The 25,139-nt window shown below is 35.0% G+C and overlaps 1 protein-coding gene across 1 annotated transcript in view; it reads right to left on the bottom strand.

The window, feature by feature from the left end:
- LRPPRC (leucine rich pentatricopeptide repeat containing) overlaps nt 1-25,139 on the bottom strand; it is a 99,580-nt gene that overhangs the window by 25,703 nt on the left and 48,738 nt on the right. Inside the window, exons 24-29 of the mRNA XM_061155503.1 lie at nt 19,366-19,490; nt 18,753-18,859; nt 7,836-7,904; nt 6,950-7,040; nt 805-947; nt 564-669 (exon numbers count right to left, since the gene is read on the bottom strand). Of these exons, the coding sequence (XP_061011486.1) occupies nt 564-669; nt 805-947; nt 6,950-7,040; nt 7,836-7,904; nt 18,753-18,859; nt 19,366-19,490 (641 nt within the window). The remainder of the gene's footprint in view (nt 1-563; nt 670-804; nt 948-6,949; nt 7,041-7,835; nt 7,905-18,752; nt 18,860-19,365; nt 19,491-25,139) is intronic.

The raw sequence follows: 25,139 nt of genomic DNA, 5'->3' as shown, positions 1-25,139 counted from the left end.
TAACAAATATATTTGCCCAAAAAATTCATGATCATGTTATTTTCAAAGTGCAATTTTTGATAAAATGACATCTACTTTAGTTTTCATTATGAAAAATTTCAAGTGTACAGAAAAATTTAAGGAATAGTATAATGACCCCCACCATATACTACATGTATATGTAGTATATGCATCAAATAAACAACATTTCCTGATCTGTTTAACCTTTAAACAAATGACTCTTGACTTAAATATTTTATGGCTTAAGTATTTTAAACTGGATTATAGAAATCTTGAGTTTTTTCATTTCTCAATAATTCATTACTGATCTCAAAATTCAAGGACATCTATAAATCATAAGCTGTTATTCCATCTAATATAAACATGACAGTGATCCTTAATTACCTACTACTGAGTCGACATTTAAATTTTCCCAATTGTACCAAAATGTCTTTGTTACCTTAAATGAAAGAAAATAATTAATATATATAATTTAAGTTCCATCTCTTCCTAAATCACTACTAATTTGCTAGGCTTAGATCCCATGTTGCTATCAAAAAGAAGACCCCAGTGTACATGTTTACCTTTGTTTCTCCTCCTGCGGCAGGCATTCAATAGCTCTTTCTGGAGATTAGCTTCTACAGGTGAGGGTAATGAAGTTGGGGAATCTTTTTCTTCCTCATACCACAACTTAAAAATAAAATTATTCAGTTAAAGAAAAAGTGGTAAATACAGCAACCTTTTCAATGTAAAGCTGGGTTAATCTATAACCTAAATTTATACCGACAACAAAATCTGTTATGCTTATAGTTAAAAACTAATTACCTCGGGTACATCAAATGGAACCTCTTGATTATTGTTCCTAAGGATTTCTGCTAATAACCTTAATGTCTTCTCACGAGGAATAATATTTTCTTCTTGCATTTTATTCCAGACAGCATCAGCTCTTTGCCAGTCACCATTTACTTCTGTAAAAGTAAGTAGAAAGTAATGAACATACTAAACAGAATTCATGAAAATATTTAAAACTTTTTATTTGCTGCTAAAGCAAGTTTTCCAAACACTGCCTTCAGGGAAAGGACCAGGGTAAATGTGGACCAAAAGTGAAAAGACTTCGTTCTGTATACCTTTTTGTACCTTTTGAAGTTTAAACCATAGAAAGTCCTTACCTATTGAAACACAAGAAAAGAAAAACCACACTTCATTAAAAACTTCTCAACTATGAGCAGTAGACTCTGGAAAAATGATAGGATGCACATACACAGTCTAGTACACGGCTACAATGATTGAAAACGTACAGATGTATGATCTTTGTCAAAAGTGACAGATCAACAAACTTTTTTGCTTAGTTAAATAGGGAGAATTCTGTCTCTTTTGTCGACCTTAAGAACTTCTATGTCAGTGTGTGATAGATTTCTCATAATGTCAACAGACTTAAGTAAGATTACAGGGGGAGAGGAAGGTTATTGGAAAAAAAATCCGGCAGATTTCCTTCATAATGAAATATCTAGTTCCTTCTGTGTGATAACCTAGTCTTCACAAACAGCCAAAACTTAAGAATCAAGACTTCATTTTTAAACATTCTATGAGTTTTGAAAAAAGAGCAAGTCATTTAAGTTTCTGCCTGTGAAAAATTAGAGCAAAATATGAAAAAACTTATGACACTAAGTTTAATACACCTGTTACACACAAAGAAATATTGTTTTAAAAGTGGCCTTTTAAAAAATTTGAAAATATGAATAAGAAATATTTCAATGGTGTATGGTCAGTTCCAGGAAGAGGGTCTGTTTCAGGACACGAATGTTCCAGAAAACATAACAATGTTTCTCAAAAATATCAAAATACTAAAACACATGAAATTTTCCTAGATTTCCTCCCACTCTAACATTGAAAAGCTAATAAGCTTTTCGATAACTGACTCTTCAAAGTAAAAAAACTCAAAGAAAAAAACAAAACACATTCACACTCCATCAGAAACATGCAAGAAAGAAAAAGAAAACAAGGAGAAAATTTCCCAGGAGTCACACAAAGGTGTCAGCCCAAGTTTTCATACGGAATATACTAAAAGGTGAATCAAATGGTAGAAATTAAGCTAAAGTTCAGAGTGATTTTATATATACTTTGATAATAAAATCAGCCTAACATAAAATCCTTACTAAATTTACAATCAATTTTCAAAGCAAGATTCTCATAAGCTAATTATGCTTTTCCTTCATTAAAACGTTGTCATGTAATGTAAAATTCAACAGTAATTTTTCAAGTAAGTTAACATATAAAACTTTATATAAAGGTTATCAAATACACTTTAGTTTATTTAATTAAATAAGAAAAAAAACCCAAGCCCCCAAATCTTTAATTCTGTAGAAAGGGAAAGGTTGACCACTCCTGTTTCACGCCAAAGGGTACTATGGACTGTGGAGGATACAGTTTCCACACACTGGGAACAGAACAGCTAAGGTACTTTTTTTAAGCTAATAATTATTATTTCAGATAGTGAAGACATGGATGGAGGAGGTACAATGCTTTCAGACTGGAAGGAGCATGGGAAGATAATTCACTTCGGTAGAACAGGATACAACAGAGAGGCACCTGTTCAAATGGACTAGCAGCTTCCAACAAGAAAATATTTCAAAACACAGGTGAGGACTACACAGTGTATACAGCATGAAACGACTGAGATGTACGCACTTTCTATCTTGGAAATGTACCTGGATCACAGAATATAGAACAAAAATTTGAGGCAATCAAACTAGTCAGTGCCAAAATCTGTAGCCATGCTCTCACCAAGACACAGAAAGGCTAATAAGCCTTTCATAATATACCTAGGGGGCTTTAAATTCCTTTAACCAAAACAACAATCATATTTGTTATCTGAAAAATCAAACAGCCCACAGACTTGGCTGTAACCAGGGAATGGACACTGACTCAGTAATTTCATCACTTTCCTGGAACTCATGGTTCCTTCTTTAAAGAACAAGAGCACTGATTTACTAAATGATCTGAGAACTCTTAAGCTACAAAAACCAAGGAATTTTTGACACTATCAGTGAATTTTACAGGAACATAGCTGTGGGACTTCACCATGGGGCCATCTGACTAGCATGTAACAGTTGGCACTTCACACACGGTTCCTGTAGTGTTAAACAAAGAGACAAAGATTTCTAGAGTTCAGAGTTTTAATTATAAAGTTGGCAAGTTTTTACGTATTACTGATAGAAGGGGGTAATTTCTAAATTCTCCATGTGTCAATCACCCGATTATGGTCTCTTAAATATCATTCCTCTCTAAAATGAGGTTTGGACAGGAATTACGCCACATAAACCGGGATGGTCTTGTTTGGCCTAAAAATAAAGACCTATCAAAGACTAATGGGGTATGTCAAATGACACAGGGAGCTGATATAAACAGGTTCCCAGTGGCCAAAGACGGAACAATTTGGGCACCAAAAAGAATAATGACTGCAAGGAAATGAAACACAAATATACCATAAATTCATTAAAAAAATGTTTAATGATCAACTTAGGAGGTTCCAGGGATACCAGCACTTAAAACTGGTTAACTAAAGGGAGAAAAAGCAAGTATGTATCTTTTCCTATGAATTTATTTCATATTAATAAAATAAGCCACAGAACACAGCACACAAAACATGTAGAGCATTAAACAATCAAAATAATAATAGGTGTATATGCAAAAAAATACATGGATACAAATGTAGAGAGTGATTTGGAAGGATGGCCATGGACAAGTTAACTCAGGTATGGTGTGGACACAACATCTGACATTTTGCTTTGTATACTACCATATCAGCTTGACCCTTCAGTAATTTAGAATACATTCATGTTGTATGTGTGTAATAATGGAGGAGGGAAGACCATACAGCATGAAAAGGAAATGTCAATGGTCATAAGTAAAGAAAATAGCATGTAAATAATGTCTTAGGATAAATACTCAGGGTGGTTTTCCTGTTTTCTTTTTCCCCCCAGTTGCGCCATGCAGCACATGGGATCTTAGTTCCCTGAATAGGGATTGAACCCAGATCCCTGCATTGGAAGCATGGAGTCATAGCCACTGGTCCACTAGGGAAGTCCCATAAATGTTCATGTTTTAAATGCTGGGGTTTAAAAAATAGATTCAAAGAATTTTTATTGCAAAATTATGAATGTAAGGCAGCTCAAGTTTTGGCGAGAGTACTTTATATGTACAAAGAATAAATTCTCTTCTTTGTATATGTAAAGAAACTGAAGTGTTTTGAATATAATAAAACTGTAAGAAGGAGAAAAAACTGTCCTTTAGAAGTAACAGAATATTCCTTATAGAAATGTTAAAATAATAATATATATGCAGGTGAGGGAGTTGTTTCATTCATGTAATGTTTGTTGCAGGGCTTAGGAGCTAATTTCACAAGACGATCACAGTGGAAAGTCAAAATATATTAGAAAGGAGAGAACTAAAGTTTGAATTATGGCAGATTCCTGTAACAGATCGCCTATGAACATCATATTATTAAGTAGAAAAGGAAAGCTGGTTTAGTAGAGCTAGTATTTAAAGGAATGAAAAGATTTACACTTTTTATTTCTTAACCTACTTTATAGTTATATGGAGGCTGGGTGTTACAAAACCATGGAGCAATGTATCTTTGTCGTGTGCATGTTTCTATAGTATGCTGTAATTCACAACAAAGTAAGTGTGTATGTGTGTGTGAAAGGTACTGTTTTAAAATAAACAAGCAAAACTGCTCTTTAACAAATACCCCGAAATAATTAAATGAACTCCTTTCAAGGGCTAAAATTATATTATGAAAAAGAATGAGTTCATAAAAAATTCCAATACATCGAACAAATTGTTCTCTCAGAAATCCAGTTTGGACTTTTCATGTGTTACACGGCCACATTTCATATAGCATTCCATACTAAATGTTCCTTTTCAAATAAATTGTGCTTTATAAATTATTCAACATATTTAAGTAGTGGTCCAAGTCAGAGGGCAAAAGTGGGGGGGGGGGGCACACGCAGGAGGAGACAGCTTGCTTTTTCTTCAGAAAGGGAAGGTTTAGGGTTACCACAACCACATTATTGATTCATAACATGACAGAAGCTGGGTTAAAAAGTATGTACTTCCCTATGATGATTCCTCTGGCTTCCAGTCCCATGAGAGGCTGCTGTCATGCCATCTCACCCTCAGAGGCTCCTCGGCTGAGCAGAGGAGAGCTTCTCAGACTGTTGGCTCAAATACAGAGCTGGGGGGGGGGGGGGGGGGGTGTCCATCAGAACAAATAGAGGGGATTAAAGAAAATGGAAATAAACCTCAGAGTTTATTTGTAAGAGTTCCTGCTTATCCCTAAAGGAAATTTTAAGATGAACATAAAACTTGTTTTTTCTTTTCTCCCTTTTTAGAAAAACAACAGCAAAAGGTCAGCTCCAGAAGGAAAAAGAAGTCTGTAAAGCTGGCTGCCTCTCATCCCTTCCTGGATGTACCTTATGTATCCTTGCAGCTGTCTTTTCACCCCAAGGTATTGTCAGTCCTGGTCCAGGTCTAACTCTTCTGAAGAACACCAGTTTTCTATCTGCAGTGCCTACCTCAACGCTAGCACTGTGGGCTTCAGAGGTATTTCTGAATTAAAGTCTTCTACGGGGATGACTTCAAAGGTTGAAACTCATTTAGATGTATCACTTTGGTATTTTTAGTTTGCAAAAAATTAGAACTTAAGAAAGAAAGAAAAAAAAAAGAAGGAAAAAAAAGAAAGAATTCTTTCAAAATAAGAAAAAGCAGGGGGAGTGGGGAGAATTAGCACTGGAATACAGGTTATAATATACTAATTAAGGACTAAATGCTTAAAACCCAAGTTTTAAAATTCTATACATTCAACAACCTCAGCACTGGGTGCCAGAATTTGATCATCATTCAAGTAAAAAGTTGTAAGAATTACATATGAACTGTATGTCAATGTAACCAATGGATGAAATGTAAAATTTACAGCATATTTAATATACACCATCAAGAAGTAAGACAAAACCTCCAATGATAATAAATACAAGTTCAAAAGACAAATGAATCAGCTTATTCACTGCTATGTTTGGTGAAGGAAAAAGAAGAATAAATTGAGATCAAATATATTATGTAGGAAAGGAAGGAAGAAAGGTCACCAACTATTCTGTCGTTCCTCTCTACAAAATACCTTAAGAGACTGAACAGTTCCAGATGTGTAAACTTGCATAAACATACTAGAGAACTGTTTAACAACAGAGACCACAAGTTTCAAAAATGACCATCACTTTTTCCCTTCGTGCAAATACAAACTCAGCTTAGGGAAACAATTAAGGTTGTGAACAAAGATTAAGGTATAAAGACAACTAATGTAGTGTTTTATAGGATGGAAAACTAAAGTCTATTCACACGTCTAGCAGTAGGAGACTAGCTGAGTAAACTCTAACAGGTCTGTTCAATATAGCCATTGGTGGGTGATAAAGTGCAGAAAAAGGTTTGTAATATAGAAATGAGTCAAAACTATCTTACAATACAATCACATTTTGAAAAGTAATTGTTTACAATGAGTCTATATAAATATGCATTTTTCTGGAAAAATATCTAGACACATGAATATGTCAATGATTACTTATAAACTTACTAAATTTACTAAATTACTTATAAATTTACTAAAGAATTTAAATTAAAAGAAAAAAAGAACAGTTTCTCCTCAAAAACTCCCATTAAATTCTGTGGCTCTGATGAAGAGTTTTCTCACTTTCTCATTATTGCAGTAAGAATGTCAGGGAAGACTGTAGGATGTCTAGTGAAACAACACAACAGTCTGTGATATAAAGTCAGCCTGGCCTCTACCTGAGCCTCTGGGGAGACTCCACAAGTGACAACCCCAGGAGCTTCCTCGGGGCCTGATGTTCCTTTCAGGGCACTGCCTTCCACAGAATAAACGCCTCAAAATAAAAACACGAGGAAGAGTCATATTACTTACTATATAGTTTTAGCAGACTGTAGTATAGCTGGTCTCTATCACATTCAAATAGCTTCTGTGTCAGCTCCACTAATTTTTCTAGAGTTTCAACCTTAAAAATAAGATTAACAGAGAGATCTAGATTGTATAAAGGATATATTTTATAGTTGACAAGTCATAGTTGAAAAATTCTTCAAATCAGCTTTACCCAAAGGGCAGGCTAACTTTACTTCAAAAGTTAAAGGACTGATCACAAGAATTCAACTGTACTTAATGCCACTAACTATACATGTTAAGAATGATTAAAATGATAAATGTGATGCTGTATGTATTTTATCACAATTAAAAACAATTTTAAACTAAAGAGCTAAAGGATTCTTTGGAGACAAGAATACATATGAATAATTCTCTAGTTGTGAAAACCTCCATGGAGAAGCATTTTGGAAAATTCAAAGATATTGAGGGTGGAGGACTCAGTGAGTATATCTTTATCTGTTAACAGGAATACTCTTCTACCCCAACTTTATACTCCTCTTTCCCTGTGGTTTTTTCTTGGCACGATGTGAGAGGCATCTGGGCTGGAGTGAAGTAGACACGCCACTGGGCTCCCATCAAGCATTTCCTCTGGTCACTAACGACTGAAGCAGATTTCAACTGCCAAGGAAACAACGTCAGCCCTGCTCAAACCAACAAGTGGAATGAAGCCAGCTAAAATCTTCAGAGCCCATGTTATTATTTTTAGGGATTCTGTAGACTGCAGGAACTAGAATTAAGCGATTGCTTATTTGGAAAACAACCACGGTAACCAAAGCTGTTTCTCATGAAATCCCCAAATGCTCACAGGACACGGAGGACACTTGCTTTCTACACAGTTTTAGGTGAGGGAGACCAGAAATTAAACACAAACCTGATTATTTGCAATACATCTATCACAAAACCATTGAAGTCTTGTAGGCCGAGCTCTAATGCCTGGAGTCTGTAAAATAAAATAATCATACAGCACACAAGGTAAGGCTTTAGCCAAATGTTAATTTTCCCTCAATGATAGTTTTCCTTCTAATGACCCTGGCTGCCTCCTTCCCAAATGTATATGCTAAAAGATATCTATAACTTAATCCCACAGTTATCAAGGACCTTTAGGATTAGAACAACCTATACTTAACCAAGGTCTAGAAGATTCGGGTTATTTCAAAATGCTACTCTGTAGGTCAATTTGAATTCCATAAATCTATAATTATTAAAAATGGCTATGTGTTCTGTAGTTGAAAAAGAAAGAAACCTTGAAATGATGGACTAAATCAACTCCAAAATATATCAAATTAGACACACACACACACACTTTATAGAGATCCCAATAGATTCAGAAAGCAAAAATTATTAATACGTTACATAGACTTAATAATTATCACAATGATAAACCAATGGCTTTTAAAGAAACATGCCTTGTAAAACTTAGTGATGAAAGTATTGTGATTACCACACATGCTTGCTTAGTATCAAAAACTAAATGTTTCAAGAGGTAAGTACTAAAAACAATCCAAGTCCTCAGTTAGTTCATAGTCTTAGTTTATTTCAATAATTGAGATGTATGTTATAGCCTCAGTTAGAAATAACTAATAATTAGTCAATAACTCTGGTTTCAAAACAACTACTTTACAATTTTGGATACTGAAATAAAAGACAAACCACTTCACATGTAATTTTAAGGATCTGTCACTCTACCTACAGCATCTTCATCATCTATGAGGGCTTCCCTAAGAAAACACTACATTATTTAATACATGATCACAGTATTATGATAAGAAAACAACGTACTCACTACCCTGGCAGCTCCAGTCCAGAGGACATATCTTTACTGCTTTCTCTACTCAGTGTTGTGGACTACACTCAAATCTGATCTCTTATTTCTAAGTCCTCATTATGTTTTATTTCTTAAAATAATATCGTACAATGTTAAATTAAAAGCTGACGCAAGAACCAACATCTCAGGGCTTTGGTAGAACAGCAGAAAAATTGGTATAGAAGTTTGTAAATTAAGTGTTCTCATTCTAACTGTGCAAGTACCCACATTTTGGGTTACAAGAAATAAATGTGGAATAAATTAACTGTTGACATATATATAGATTCTCAAACATCACTACAATTTCTACTCAAGGATGTTCTCACATTATCTGTTCTGTTTCACATGCGTTACACTGAAAACGAAGCCAACATCAAATGTACACAAAAAGCCCTTGAAAAAAATACTAGATAATCCTCCTTAGAACATGGCAAAATGTAAGGGCTACATTCACTTACAACTTTCAATATTATTGCTCATCCAAATGGCAATGATCTAAATAGCACAACCATCATGACAAACTCTTCCTTTTTGTGGCCGATTAATCTGCCTGTCACTGGCAGAACAACTGACTTATATGGAAGATATTTCTATGCTTCACTATGAAATTAAGGACTGTTTTCCCAAATGAATCTCAATCATCAAAAGAACATCTAGGTCAGATTAACTAAATCTCCTAGGCTTCTATAACAGTCTACATTTCTGGCTTATCTCTTAACATCTTATTGAATTTTAAACACTGTAAGTTGAAAGCAAAAGACAAAAAAAAGAAAAGAAAATGTAATAAAGACATGGAGAATAGAATTCTAATTGGGATGCTAAATATAACTTATCCCAAACCAGTTAAAGCTTAATTAAAACAATGAACTCAACTCTAATTTTTCCTGTTTTTCCTATGTACAATCTATTTAATAGACGGTGAGGATAAAGTAATTATTGTAATTAAACAAACAAACAGCATGTTTGTTTCCACCTGGGTTACTGTGCTTCAAAACACACTTTTGTGCAGCTGCAATTCAGAACTAGGTTCACTTGTATTAGAAAAAAGTAATCCCAATTTAAAAAATAATTTTCATTAATTTTTTTATATCACTGATATAAATTTGCTGTTATCATAACAGGTTTCTATGTATATTAGTAGAAACAGATATCAAGTTTAATATTGATAATTATCATTTTGAAGTGAAAACAGACAAAGATTCTTCTACTTCAAACTCTACCTCAAAGGAAATCATTTTAAATTTAACTAAAATAGTGATTTTTACCTGTTCTAAGTTTTGTTACCATTACTGCTAGAAATGGAAAACCACTACTCTGGCTTCACATCCTCTAGCTGAAGTAGTAGGAGCAAAATCAAATGCACAAGGAGGATGGGACAAACAAAAACAGTTTTTTGACAGTTAAAAAACCCAAGTATCAATCCCCAGAGCCAAAACAGCAAGGAGTAAAAGGGTATCATGGTAATTATTAAAACTTTCAACAATTGTCCTTTCTCTACACTCTCCAGAGACAGACTTAAAGACCATGTCTAGTAAGGAGGAAAATATGGCTGAGCAAGTCAAACCAACAGTCTAATTATCCTTAACTAAATATGATCCTGGTGTTACAGAAGATACTAAGTAACTCGTGGGAGAGAGGGAGTATAAACTGGCATGAGAACTGACATCTCCTGACATCTGGGGGACAGAAGCGGGGGAACTGGAGAAGGAAACGGCAACCTACTCCAGTATTCTTGCCTGGGAAATGCCATGGACAGAGGAGCCTGGCGGGCTGCAATCCATGGGGTTGCCAAAGTCGAACACGACTGAGCACACACATGCACACAGTGGGGGAACTAGCTCTAAAATCCCTTCTTTATGTATGAGATCCATTTTGGCTTATTAAGGCAGGCAAATGAGAATAAAGCCCTGAATCTGATCTGTTAAAAAACAAAGGAAGGAGGAACAAAGGTTGGGAGACTGCTATAATCCAAAATTTTGGTCCTAAAGGCAAAGTCATAAAAAGAAGGGATTTGTCCCCTGACAAATTTACTGTCCCCAAGACAGCAAATTTACTCTGGCTGAAATGTTATGGCAGAGAAAGAGGGAGGGAAAATTCAAGAAAGAGAAATTCTGGAGAAATTTTAAGTTGTTTTGGTGGTTCAGATATTAAAGGTTGAGAGATCATGGAGGCTGAACTGAATACATGAAAAAGAAAGTGAAGTGTCAGTTGCTCACTCGTGTCTGATTCTTTGAGACCCCATGGACTGTAGCCCACTAGGCTTCTCTGTCCATAGATTTCCCCAGGAAAGAATACTGGAGTGGGTTGCCATTCCCTAGTTCAAGGGATTTTCCTGACCCCGGGATCGTACCCAAGTCTCCTGCATCAGATTCTGTACCATCTGAGCCATCAGGGAAGCCCCATATTGAATATATAAATATATCAAATCAACAGGTCCAACACCTTAAACTTAATGAAACATTATATCTTATCTCAATTTTTTAAAAAGAGAGATCATGGAAGCAGAGGCAGAAATGGTGTAAGGGAACTAACAGAAAATCTGAAATCAGGATGCAATCTCCAAATCCATGACAACTACTAACTAAAGAACCTCCACACTCATAGCCTGAACAGAAGTTTCACCACCCAAATTACTCCTCAGAGTTGTTCTGTGAAGCTCACATGAAGATGTACATGAAAATCATCTGAGAAGTATTAAAATGTTACTAATATCGGTTATACTGCTAAGCTTGTAATCTAGGTTTGAACCTCAAGAGACAAGGTTAGAGAAAAAAATGCTAAGTAAGTTTAAAGTAGACTTACTCATCTTGGTGTTTGTATCCTGAGAACATGGCTATAATTACTGAGCTGCTCAAAGGGTTAAGAATAAAACTGATACAATTCTATACAGAAACTTTTAATATGGTTATTTAACATTTCATGTCATCATTTAACTTTCTGTACTTGTCTGTACCATCTCTCCCTGGACGTAAGCTGCAATCTTAAAAACATAAAATGAATTATCTAAACAGTGTTAATTTATTTAAATGGCCCACAACACTTCTTTCCTGGGAGGTGAATGAACTTGACTAAACGAATGAAGTCATTTTCTCTAAACAAAGAAATACCACCCTATTTTACCATAATATGTAGCAAAAGAAGTATGGGACTAGAATACTAGAACTCAGGAGGCCTGGGTTTTAGTCCAATCTTTGCTACTATGAACCATAAAAGAGGTGTCTATAAACACACAACAAAATTTTTGTCTTTATGCATCAGGGGCCTTAAAAATGGTAATAACATATGATCCACTTCCGAGAAATGATCCTAAGTAAATAATCTGAAAAACAAATATACTAGGAGGTAAAGAAGTGAATTATGAGGACTACTTACAATAGTGAAAAATTTTCTCAAAAGAGGAATGGGCAAATCACCTTTACAAAAGAATGATGTAGTCATTAAAAATGCTTCAGAATAGTTCTTATCGACATTCAGAGAATGCAGAGACAATGATGTAGGGTGAGGAAAGTATTATGTAAGCTATATGATTCAATTTCAAGTATATACAAAAGAATATGCATTGAATAAAGGACAGAAAACCTACAAAGATGACTAGATGAGTAGTGGCACTGATAGTGAGTCTTTAAACTTGGTATATTTTAAACATTAACACATGTTAAGCTTTACTTGACTCTATACACAGGGGGAGGGTTTTCCTGGTAGCTCAGCTGGTAAAGAATCCGCCTGCAATGCAGGAGACCCCAGTTTGATTCCTGGGTTAGAAAGATCCCCTAGAGAAGGGATAGGCTACCCAGTCCAGTTTTCATGGGCTTCCCTGGTGGTTCAAGACAGTAAAGAATCCACCTGCAATGTGGGAGACCTGGGTTCGATCCCAGAGGATCCCCTGGAGAAGGGAATGGCAACCCACTCCAGTATTCTTGCCTGGAGAATCCCCATGGACAGAGGAGCCTCGTGGGCTACAGTCCATGGGGGCTGCAAAGAACTGGACACGACTGAAATGACGAAGCACAACACAGCATACACAGGGGAACAATCAGGTTGACCATCATCACTGGGAAGACAAAATACAACACACCAAATGTATTTATCTGATATTACAAGTGTATAAAAATAATTTGTGAACATTTCCCCAGTTGCACATTTCATTCCAGAATGTGCCAGAAGAATAATGGAAGGAACGAGGGACAGTTAGCCTACAGAGGATGAGACTGAAGAAGAGAGAAAAGGGTTTGACTTCAACACAAGAAAGAACATCACAGAGAAAGCAGAGCACAAAGCTAACATTCAGTGTTTAACACTGTCCCAGACACTCTAGATGTGGTCTTAGCAGTGCTGTCTGACGGAGCCTTAAGAGAAAGAACAGGGATAGAGAAGAAAAGTCCTTCCTGTCCTGCTCTGGGGCCTTTGCACAGGTAGTGTCCTCTAAGTGAGATGTTTTTGCTTCCACTTATTACATGCCTTGCTCCTAGTTCATCCTTTAGGTCTCATCCCAAACATAACTTCCTCAAAAAGATCTAGTCTGAAATAGATACTTTTATAGCACGTTCTGTTACAATAAAACAATTATTGCACTTTCATCTTTCTAAAGTCTATCTTTAGGACAGACTGTAAGATGTGATCCCTAACCCTTTATTGAAGGAAGGAAGGGAGAGAGAAATGGACGGGAAATTGATCATGCTGGGAAGCCATGCAAATTTTAGAAACCAGGCAAATTTTATCAACCACCTTAGTTAAAGGACATTACCCAGTTTCTTTTTTTTTCCTTCAACTTTACCCAGTTTGAAGTGACGAAATCTGCCAATGCCAACTTTATAAGGGTTCATAATGGGAGGTGCTGCTGTCAGATCTAAGTTAGAGCTCAATGCATCTTAAGTCAGAGCTTAGATGATCTTATGCCTCTGTTAATTCATCATTGTTGTTTAGTTGCTCAGTCATGTCCAACTCTCTGCGATCCTATGGACCATAGCCTGCCAGGCTCCTCTGTCCACTGGATTTCCCAGGCAAGAGTGGATTGTCATTTCATTCTCCGGTGGATCTTCCCATGTCTCCTGCTTGGCAGGCAGATTCTTTACCACTGAGCCACCTGAGAAGCCCTTAATTCATCACCAGTCAGTTCGATAGCTCAGATGTGTCTGACTCTTTGCAACCCCATGGACTGCAGCACGCCGGGCTTCCCTGTCCCTCACCAACTCCCAAAGCTTGCTCAAACTCATGTCCATCAAGTCGGTGATGCCATCCAACCATCTCATCCTCTGTCGTCCCCTTCGCCTGCCTTCAATCTTTACCAGTCTCCACCATACTTTCTGCTAACTAAGGTCACTAGCACTGAGATATCTACTATTACATATCATTTAAAATGACTGAGTAAAGTGTCCTGAAAATCCCTACAACCACTATCCTAATTCAGATCCTATTAATCTTACTGTCCCAAACCTCCTTTCACCTATCACACATCCTTCTGCTAGTATAAACTTCTTTCTAACATTGCTGAGAATTCATTGTCTTCTGAATGAACTCCAGCTGCTTATTCAGATACTGAAGGGTCTCTGGGAACAACCTACCCTTACAAGATATTTCTTATAAATCCTATACCCCAGGATGGAAGATTTATTTAGGAAATCAGGAAAAAAATAAAACTGGCTTTGTTTGCAGTTGACAAGATCTTACATGTCGAAAATACTAAAGACTCCACCAAAAAACTATTAGAACTGATCAATGGATTCAGTAAAGTGGTAGGATGCAGAATAAACATAAAGAAGTCAGTTTGACTACTATCCACTAGGAACAAAATACCTGAAAAAAAAAATTGAAACAATCCTAATTCACAAGATTATCAAAATGATTAAAAAAAAAACAAACCCTAGGAATAAATTTAACCAAGGCTATGAAAGATCTGTACATTGAAAATTATAAGACTTAAGTCAGACACACAACACACACATACACTCACGCACATAGAAGTCCTGCCATTTGTGTCAACACAGATGGACCATGAAGGCATCATGCTAAGGAAAATAAGTCAGAAAAAGGGGAAGACTTTATGATTATCACTTATATGTGAAATCTTAGAAAGCCAAACTCCTAAAACCAGGGCATAAAATGGTGGCTGCCAGGGTCTTGGGGGTGGGGGGGAACAGGGAGATGCTGGTCAAACAGTACAAACTTCCAATTCTAAAATGAATAGGTTCTGGAGATCTAATGCACAACATCACAATTATACCTAATAATACAGCTTGTGTACAAACACACTCTCATATTTGAATGTTGCTAAAAACAGATCTTAAATGTTCTCACCACAGAAAGGGTAATTATTACATGAGGTAACAGAGCTGTTAAATAACACTACTATGGTAATCATTTTGTAATATATAAGCATATCAAACCAACAGGGTGTACACTGTAAAGTTATACAATGTTAAGTGTTACTAATATCTCAATGAAGTTGGAGGAAAAAAGGAACTATTTAGAGATTTCCCTTTTCTACTTCTTTGCTCTACCTCTAATACCTTTAACACACTTCCAACCCCATCAGACTCCCAAATCAATCCACACCCTAAATCCAGTTATCAGTAAAGTCACCTAATTTCCTACATTAAGAATAAGTTTCTCTCTTGAACTCTCAAAACCATTTATATTTTTCTTATAGCAGTTAATAGTTGTCAGTCTAATACAGATGTTATCTTCATGTATTAATCTTGTGTTCAAGAAGCTTCACATTAATTCCTTGAGGATCAATCTAGGTCTGATTTACTTTTCTCTCCCTTACCCTTTCTTTTAGAGGAAAACAACACTCCTTCTGAATATATATAGAATAAGAATATATATATATCCTCACTACTGAAAACTCAAGAATATACAGAAAAGTATATAGCAAAATACCAGGTGTAATTCCACTCTCCTGCAATAAACAATGGTTAGAAATATAAAACTATGTTAAAACATAATACATTTATGATATATGTAAACCAATTCATTTTAAAAACACAGGTCATATAATACACCAAATCTTGTCTTGGTCTTCATTTAATGAGAGCATTTTTATGACTGGTTGACTGGCTTATCTTATCTCCCACAGTGCTGAGGATACAAAGAAGCTTTATTGTATATTTTGCTTTGGAAATTCAACCCTAGCGAATCTACCCATGGATAACACACTGTTGCATTTTGAGGAATGATAAAAATGTTGTTCAGTATTCATTATGTTCTTTCATGTGCTGGTACCGTCCTAGTTTATTACTATTCATTACTTTTAAGATTTTCAATAATCCTTAGAAAATCACAAAGGAGAACTCCAGGCCTTGAATTTTAACAGTCAAAAAATCGAGTTCCCCCTCCTACACAGCTGGTGAGAATGTAAATTGGTACAGTAACTATGAAGAACAGTATGAAGGTTCCTTAGAAAGATAAAAATTGAGTTACCAAATGACCCTGCAATCCCACTCCTGGGCATGTATCTGAAGAAAAACATGGCCCAAATGGATACATGCACCCCAGTGTTCATTGCAGCACTGTTACAATAGCTAAGACATGGAAGCAACCTAAATGTCCATCGACAGAGGAACAGATAAAGAAGATGTGGAACATATATACAATGGAATATTACTCTGTGATTAAAAAGAATGAAAAATGCCACCTGCAGCAACATGGGACAGACCTAGAGCGTGCTGTATTAAGTGAAGTAAGTAAGACAGAGAAGGAGAAACATCGTATGACATCCCTTATATGTGGAATCTAAAAAGAAATGATATAAATGAACTCAAAAAACAGAAACAGACTCACAGACTTCAAGAACAAGTTTATGGTTGCTGTTGAGGGTGGTGGGGGGGGAAGAATGGGGAAAAGGGATAGTTAGGGAATTTGGGATGGACATGTACACACGACTATATTTAAAATGGATAACTAGCAAGTACCTACTGAATACCACATGGAACTCTGCCACTCTGTTAAGTGGCAGCCTGGATGGGAGGGGGAATTTGAGGGAGAATGGATGTGTGTATATATATATAGCTGAGTCCCGTTGCTGTTCATCTGAAACTCTGATAACACTTTGTTTGGCTATACTCTAATACAAAATAAAAAGTTAAAAAAAAAAATTCAAGTTCCTACTTTAATTCAACTCCAACTAACCATTAAGAAAAAAAAACTAAAAATGTGCCTCAAATATTTCCATATATTGCATGCCTTGCTGTCCTACCCTAGGGTATTGCAGAAGGATTCTGTAAAGCTATTCTTTATCCTTTAAGCAGTTCTATACACTTTCACTATAAAAGTTCTGCCATCAGTATACAGCCATTCCTAAATGATTACACTCAACGAACTGTTGTACACTGGCAAAACCTTAAGTAATTAAGAGGCAGCGTCTCTTGCCTATTCATGTGACAAGCATGTACCTTACACTAAGCATAATTTTGTGAATTACGTGGAGTGAAGAAGACAACAGAGTCTCTACCTTTAAGGGGCAAAGAAAATAAGTATTATTATTACCATAATCCAAGAAACATGCAAGCTGCTTTACATACTAAATTATGTGATTGAATCTTAAAGATACTATATTCCCTTTCACAGATGAGGAAGCTTAATAAGGTTTAGTAACTTATTCTTTATCACAATAGGAAGTAGATGACAAAAGGAGAACCCACTCTTAAGCCTTTTGCTCTTCCTATTATGTCTTGCTTATTACACAGAGAGAGGCATCTGCTTTCCTGCTGTAGAACCTCTAATCGCTATTGTCTGAATGCCTGAATTTTATTTCTGCTCTGATCAGTGCCTTACTATGTTGATAACATGCATACAGAGTTGCAGAACTCAACAGGCAGAGAGCTCCCCTCATTTTCAGACACCTACACTGTGCACTTTCAAGTGAGAGAATTTATACCCTTTCCTAGAAAATACAAATGAACTACTTGAGCTACAAAGGCACCTGTCCGAGACAGTACCCCCTACTTCCCTCTGCTAGAAGGACAGACTGGTTTAAAGAGAAAAAAAGAAGAAAGTTCTGAATTAATTTCACAGTCCTTTTTCATACTAGAGATTTCTCTTCTTTGAAAAATGTCAAGAGAAACTAATAATTTTCTGGGTTGTGTGCCTATATTTTCAAATCCATTATATGCAGTCATCATCATAAAAGCAAGGAGGCCAAATACTACCTCTGTGTCTCATCCATCATGGGACATCCATCATGGGCACTTTTGGGAAAAGACGGCTTGCTAGCAATAAGGTATATCTGAGAGAAACATGATGACTGATATATTTATAAGTTTATTTTACACACATTAAGCAGTATCTAAGATGATGTGTCCATCTTCTATGAAATGATTTTTTAGGGGACAGACTGTTTTAAAACCGAAATTAATCACAATTTGGACAGACTTCATAGTTGCCCTTTGACTTATCAATTTCAGTAAGCAAAATTTCAATCAAGCCTAGATAAAATATACTAATCCTAAATAGCCCAGGTTTGTCACCTACCATTTCCCATAAGCTGCTTACCATAGTGAAAAAAAAAAGAAGAAATTTTAAATTAAATGCCAAACAGTTGCAGACAGCACTTGTTTGGCTGATTAACTTGTAGACAAGCATTACAAATAAATCTGAGCATGGTCTGCAGCAAATTAAATTCCACTGCTTTTAAGAACAAAGAATTCCTTGGCAAAGAGGATTAGCAACTTTACACCCAGGAATGCCAGTTTAATTTAATTGTTCCACAATCCAAGATTTAATATGCAAATGTCATTTTGATATATAACAGTGAATTTAACAAAGTGAAGAAACAAATTCAATATACAACCAGGCTGCCTTTTCTGAACTGTAATTACATACAATAAAGAAGCTGGCCGAGTCTCCCCCCTTCACCCCACATTATTGGGACTGAATTATATTAACGTGAATCAAAAAAAAGTGTAATTAAAGGCTAAAATTTGTAAACATATTCTAATTAAGAGTCTAAATAGCTGTACAATTAGAATACTGTAGTTAACATCATACCTCAATGATCTTCTTGGCTTCTTTGTAATTTCCTGTTTGTAGGAAGGCAAAGAAGAGATCATAGAGCATAGTCATTTCACCCTGTTCTTGGCTCACAAAGTCCATTGCTAGAGAGGAAGGAAGAAAACATATTAGAAGAAAAAATACAGAGTAACACAGTATCACTTGAAGAATTCTGAACAAATATCAGAAAACTTTATAATAAATATTCAGAATAACTTAAAGCTTATAGCTATATGAAACAATTTTTTGTCACATTCTTTACCTAACAGCATATATTTATGACATTAAGCACTTATGACTAGCTTCAAAGAGAAATGGTGAGATTGGATAAAAATCCCCACAAAGGCAGATCATCAAAAAGTGGAGCAAAAAAAATAACCAAGGGCAACTTTTCAAAATGAACAGTTACTAAAAACAAGGACATCTGTAACATTAAAAAAAATTTACCTGATATTTTTCTCTTCAACTCAGAAGCGCAACAAAAGTTTCTCTGGATGTGCTTGTCTTCCTGTTAAATTTTCTCCTCATAGCAACACATTAAGATTACACAAGCAAGAAAGAGGAGAAAAAAAAAAGACTAATAACCGTAAGATATTAGAAGATAACTAACCTTTCTGAATTAGCTCAGTCTCGCCTTTCTCTATCAGCTTACACAAGACATCATGAATCCTTGGCAGGATTTTATACTTTTTATAGCAGTCAATGGTGCTTTCAAGAGCAGCAGGTAAGTCATCCCTTGGAAACAACAAAATATTAACAATGAAAAAAATATATCTAATTAATCTGAGAGATACACAATGACAAGTCAAATAGTACACAGGCAGCTTTTACTTAAGTAGACTACCACAAAGCCAAAATGGAAAAAAAAAAAAAAATAATAATCCTTATATAAAAATCAGTGTTCAGAGTACAGACGTCATCAGGGGCTCCTTGTTTCCTCTGCTTCATCTTTTATTATTTCACTTGCTAAATGGCACTTTTTAATTAAGAGTCCAAAAGATGAAGGCATTTTCTCATATTATATAGAAGTTGCTGTAAGAATGCATTATTTCTAAAAACAAGGACTACTATCAAATATTTTTTCCAACCACTTATGTTTATGGTTCTCAATAATCAGATTTGGGAAACTTTACTAAATGTGCATCATTGGTCATCAAGAACTTCTCAAGCACTTTCACCTTTCTCACCATAATGTCCAAACTGCTGCCTCTCCAGATAAAGAGGAAATAACTTCAGGACTCATACTAGGTGTGTAGTTAATTAAAAAGATATTTTCATTAAGTTATTTATTAAATAAAGAGTAAGGAAATACATTCTTGTGGGTCCTCAAAACCTATTTTATCCTTTGGGAAACATCAGTATAAGAAGTTATTAAGACCTTGGGAAAGCTGTTTAGATAATGTGATCCATGTCTACCTGCCACTTTCCTTTATTTTTAAATAGATGAGGAAACTAAGGCATCTAGAGATTGACTGATTAGCCTCAGGCCACTAGGAAGGTACTGCCATCAGGTCACTGGATTCCCCCTTTCAGAGTACATCTAATTATACATTATGCTCTATTAAAAAGCAATGTTTAACCTAATAAGCTGATATAATTTGGAATAATAAATTTAAAAGATTTTTTAAAAGAAAGTATGAAATGTACTTAGAAAACAAACAAACATGGTTACAGGTATGGATCAAAAAGTATAGCTAGTGATAATCTTTGTGGAGAAAACACATTTCTCTCACACGTGCAACAGTTTTTGAAAGGAAGAAAAGCCTTTTAAAATTTTCCGCTGAAGCCCTAACATTTTGGTTCATTATACAAATGTTATGTTGCCCTAGATTGAATTACTATTTTATCCAGATTAAGATTTTAAACTGTACTAAAAAGTACAATACCATGAAGAAGCGTTAATTTTACTGCAATAATACTGACACAGTGAAAATGAGCTGATCGGAATGGAACTCCACCTCATCCCCTTACTGAGCCTGTTTACAGTGCATCTTCTGGTACCCCACAGAGTCATTTGAATTTTTGTCATTTGGGGTGAAGACTAAATTACAGGTTAATTTCAAAACTGCAAGTAGATGCTGCAGGCTAGATTACTGTCATACAAGGGAAATGCTACAGAAGCTACCACATAGGATATAAAGCTTTATATAATCAGTATTTTCCTTTGCTTCGGATACAAGTTCAGTTATTACCTTTCCACAATCCCATTTAAGGGAAAAACTACCAAAATATTTTCAAAAGAAAAACTAACACATAACGGCTTTTTAAAAGGCAGGATGATTTGCTTTTTCAGGTCAATTTCCAAACTAGAATAGTACTGTATCTCAATTGTATTTTCCCTACATTAGGTCAAAGCTATCAATAAATGAATGAATAACTGTTCGGTCAATCAAAGAGACACACTAATAGTCTTTGGTCTCCAAATATATGCTTCTGAAGATTACACATGCTCAGAACAACAGAAAAGACAAGGATAGCAAAATGGAAACAATTCATATATATTTGTTAGTAATTTTAAATAACAATGTCACTGATCCTAGGTTGCCAACAAAATGAATTAAAAATCTGTAATGAAACATTTCATACCTATTGATGATAGAAATAACTTATGACTAGTCATTTCTTTTCCATTCCTATTTACATTCTGACTTACGTTTGGCTGGATCATGTAACCTTAAGAAAGAGACAAAAATATCCATTCCTCATATAATTTGATGTCATCATTAATCTTTCCTATTTAAGCCTGAAAATTCTGGTTATGGAAATTAAAAATATGAGAAAGTATCTAAAATTGACATTGCTAAAATAGTTGTATACTCATAGGACTTTTGAATTTCAATCCTAATTGAGAAGTACTACATGCAGCTTGGCTATAACAATGTGACATATTTCAAGAAGTGGTGATAAAAAGTAGATTATCACAACAGTTGAACTCAAGGATCTTTGGGTCTCCTCTCAGTTCTAATACTCTAATGTGAGGTTCTATGAATTTGAGCTTAGTAGGTTCATCATCTCAAATGTTTCACACTAGCAGAGAAAACCATCACATGACTACTACTTGTATTAGGCAGGATTACATCAGTAAGTGCAGCAAAATATCAAACGGAAAAAGGTTGACACTGCTTTACACCCACACGTGGGGGAAGATTTAATTAATCAGTGTAATTCTATATCCTAAAATGACTTTGCTTTCTTCTGTATGCTTTAAAACACTAGAACTGATTTAAAACTCTACTCTAAAATAGAAATAAAAACTTAGCCACTGCTTTCAGAAACCTCAAACAATACTAAGTGAAAACCAACTCTAACATATTATCTCTCAGAAAATCCACTATGATATTTTCAATGACTAGACACCCCTCAAAGTATTTCAGTGATATACATAAAGTAATCGTCATAAATAAAATATATGCTAATAAAAAGTAAGCAATCATTTAAAAGTATTTGTGATTGATACAAATTAACTCAATATGACTTTAAACAAAATTCTACAAGCTGATGAAATAAAAGTAGAATGGAACAAAGATCTTATAACGATACCAGAAAACAAAGCCCTCCTAACTCAAATTTCTTTATAAATAAACTAAAAATCACAAATGGGTTTCATACAAACTTGAACTGTTAGAACAGGAACAATCAGTGATAACTATCTATTTACCTATCGATAGCTTTAAACTTAGTCTGCTTACCCATAACTTCCAATTCAGAGAGTATACTTAATTTAATCAAAATTTTAAATGACAAATATTGATTTTTTTAATTGGAATAAAGTGCTTTGACATTATGCATCAAGTGCTGGTGAAGTGGCAATTTACCTAAAGAGCTTACCGACTGCAAAGCTCTCAAAATCTGAAATCACTAGAGAAAAGAAGGTCGTTGGGGGGAAAAAAGTTCAAAACAAGGGAGGGGGGGAAACACCTTAACACTCTTAAACTCCGACTATTCTATAAATCTTAAGCAGATGTTCAGTGTGGAAAGAAATCATTCCAGGAGAAATCACAGACTTTGCAAAAATTATTCTGTTAAGAGAACCAGTCCCTGAAAGAGCTAAATGTTGTTTTTTTTTTTTTCTGTTCATCATCTATAAATGAGGAATCTTCAAGGAGACTGGTGTTGCAATTACAACTAATCCTCCCCAAAAAATTAACTGTGTTGAAGGCTTTGTAATTTCCCTAGGTACAATTTAGCTGTCACTTACTTTAAAATTTACTCAAACATGCGTTCGGAACAGCACTAACTTCACATGTCAAGTGCTTTCCAGCCAATTGAGTCTAAACTGGAAGTCGGTGTTAAACAACTGAATGATTAGACAAGATAGCTCATTTCCCTGCTCTTTTGTTCAGAATAAAATGCCACATTTACATTATCAGGCTCAACAGGATTTTCTGACAGAGGGAGAAAAAACCCTACTGAACACTGTCCGTACTAAGCACATGAAGCCTGTCATTTCCCAATCATCCTTCAAAAAGCAACAGCCATGAATGTAACTTAATTACGACCCAATGATCCTTGACGAAAAATCATCTTATCACTGTCCTGTTCCCCTAGGGCAAATGAACCACTTTTGTCCTTTGGCACGGATGATGCTAAATTCTTAATTGCAATAATGGAGTAAAAGAGCCAAACCTCCTTAATTTCCTTTCAGCACATAAAGAGTTTTACTCTAGAAGGCAAGCATTCCCATAAATAATAAAAGTATCCAGTACAAATGAAGATGCCAAAATTAAAGGGAAGTGTATATGACAGAATAACCACCATCCTAAAAAAGTAGATTTCCCACTTCTGCAACACACTGAAGTGTTACAGTGTGTGAGTTTTAAAATGTACTGGCATAGGTTCATCTTAACGGAAATTGTGAACTCAAGATTAACATAGTAAGAATTCTGGGAGGATTATATGCACAAAGTCCATGATTCACTTAAATGAAATGCATGTGGGTATATACAGCTTATAGCACAAATCAGCACAGAAAAATCCTTAATGGAAAGCAGAAATTAAAGTTTCTTTGATCATTTGCACTAAATAATCCAGTTAAACAGCTTCAAATATTTTTCATATGCAATGAAACCAAAATGAATCAGCTATACAAGAAGTGAACCTGAAACTGCATCATACAAATTCTTAGGCTTTTAAAACTAATGGCCAGATTTCATTAATTTTATTTCCTTTACCATAGCACAAAGACTAATCAAAAGCTCTTTTAACCTATTTTAAAACATTTTTCTTTCTTTCTTAGTATGGAGTATCCAGGTCATCTTTCTGAATCAAGCATGATTTCAATTAAAAAAATATTTTTTAAGTAGTTACAAAGGAAAATGTTTAATGTTCATGTGGACTACATGCAGACATGTGGCTTATAGAATCCCAATGTAAACGAAACACATGAAAATTTTGTTCAATTCAGCATGTTTCTTTTCTGTTAGATACAAGAATTATTTTGATAATACAAATCAGATTAAACAACTTCAAAATTTTGCAAACCTGTCATTATTTTGGATTTCCTTGAGCAAATGAATAAAACAAAATGTATTATTTTTCATAACAATAAGGACTTTATACACTATCCGGTAACAAACAGATACAATTAAATTTCTCCTGTGTTTTATCCGATGCTGGAAAATTCAGTTCAAAATTAAAATCTACTGAATCTTAAAGATCACCTTTCTAAGGAACTCAACCTCACAGATTTGTTCCAGAATTACAGTATGTAAGTGACAGCTTTCTTCACAGTCTGGCAATGATTTTCCAAAAAGGAAAGGATGACGATTTTGTATCATGCTCTGAAATGTTTCTCTTAATTTGACCTCAAGTTTGAATAAAAGGCTCATTCTCCAGATGAGCTTATACCTGCTGAGGCCAGTTACATGATATTATTGAAGATCAAACATATTTAATCAAGTCAAATACATGTAGACTTTTGGGGAGGCCAGTGTAGTTAATCCTAGTACTGCACTTGTCATAATTCTGAATAATCAGCTATCTTCCATCATTTGGAAAAACACAATTGAAAACAAGTTTCAAAATCAATGTTTTCCTCCAACTTAACCCCGATTAGGAGTGCTACTACTGTACTCTGCAAAACATGAAATTTCCTTTATCCCCTTAATTTCTTCTTTCTGACTCTAAAAGAGTCGACAGAAAGTTTTTATCATGACAGATGAAACTGAAAGATCTTGTCAGGGAAAAAGCCTCTGCAAAGCAGAGACAGCAAAAAACAAAAACAAAGTTAGGCAAATAAAAATGGAAGGTAACAATTTCTCTTTATATCTGAAAGCAGTAAAAAAAAAAAAAAATCATAAAAGGTACTAATTTACATTTCTCTAGCCCAATTAACAGGGACAGTCAAATTTAACTGAGACAAACAAATCCCCGTACTATTAAATC

This window comes from Dama dama, chromosome 11, assembly GCF_033118175.1.
Source record: "Dama dama isolate Ldn47 chromosome 11, ASM3311817v1, whole genome shotgun sequence".
Classification (NCBI taxonomy): Eukaryota; Metazoa; Chordata; class Mammalia; order Artiodactyla; family Cervidae; genus Dama; species Dama dama.
The sequence above is the reverse complement of the archived record's forward strand: the minus strand, read 5'-3'. Positions and strand labels throughout refer to the sequence as shown.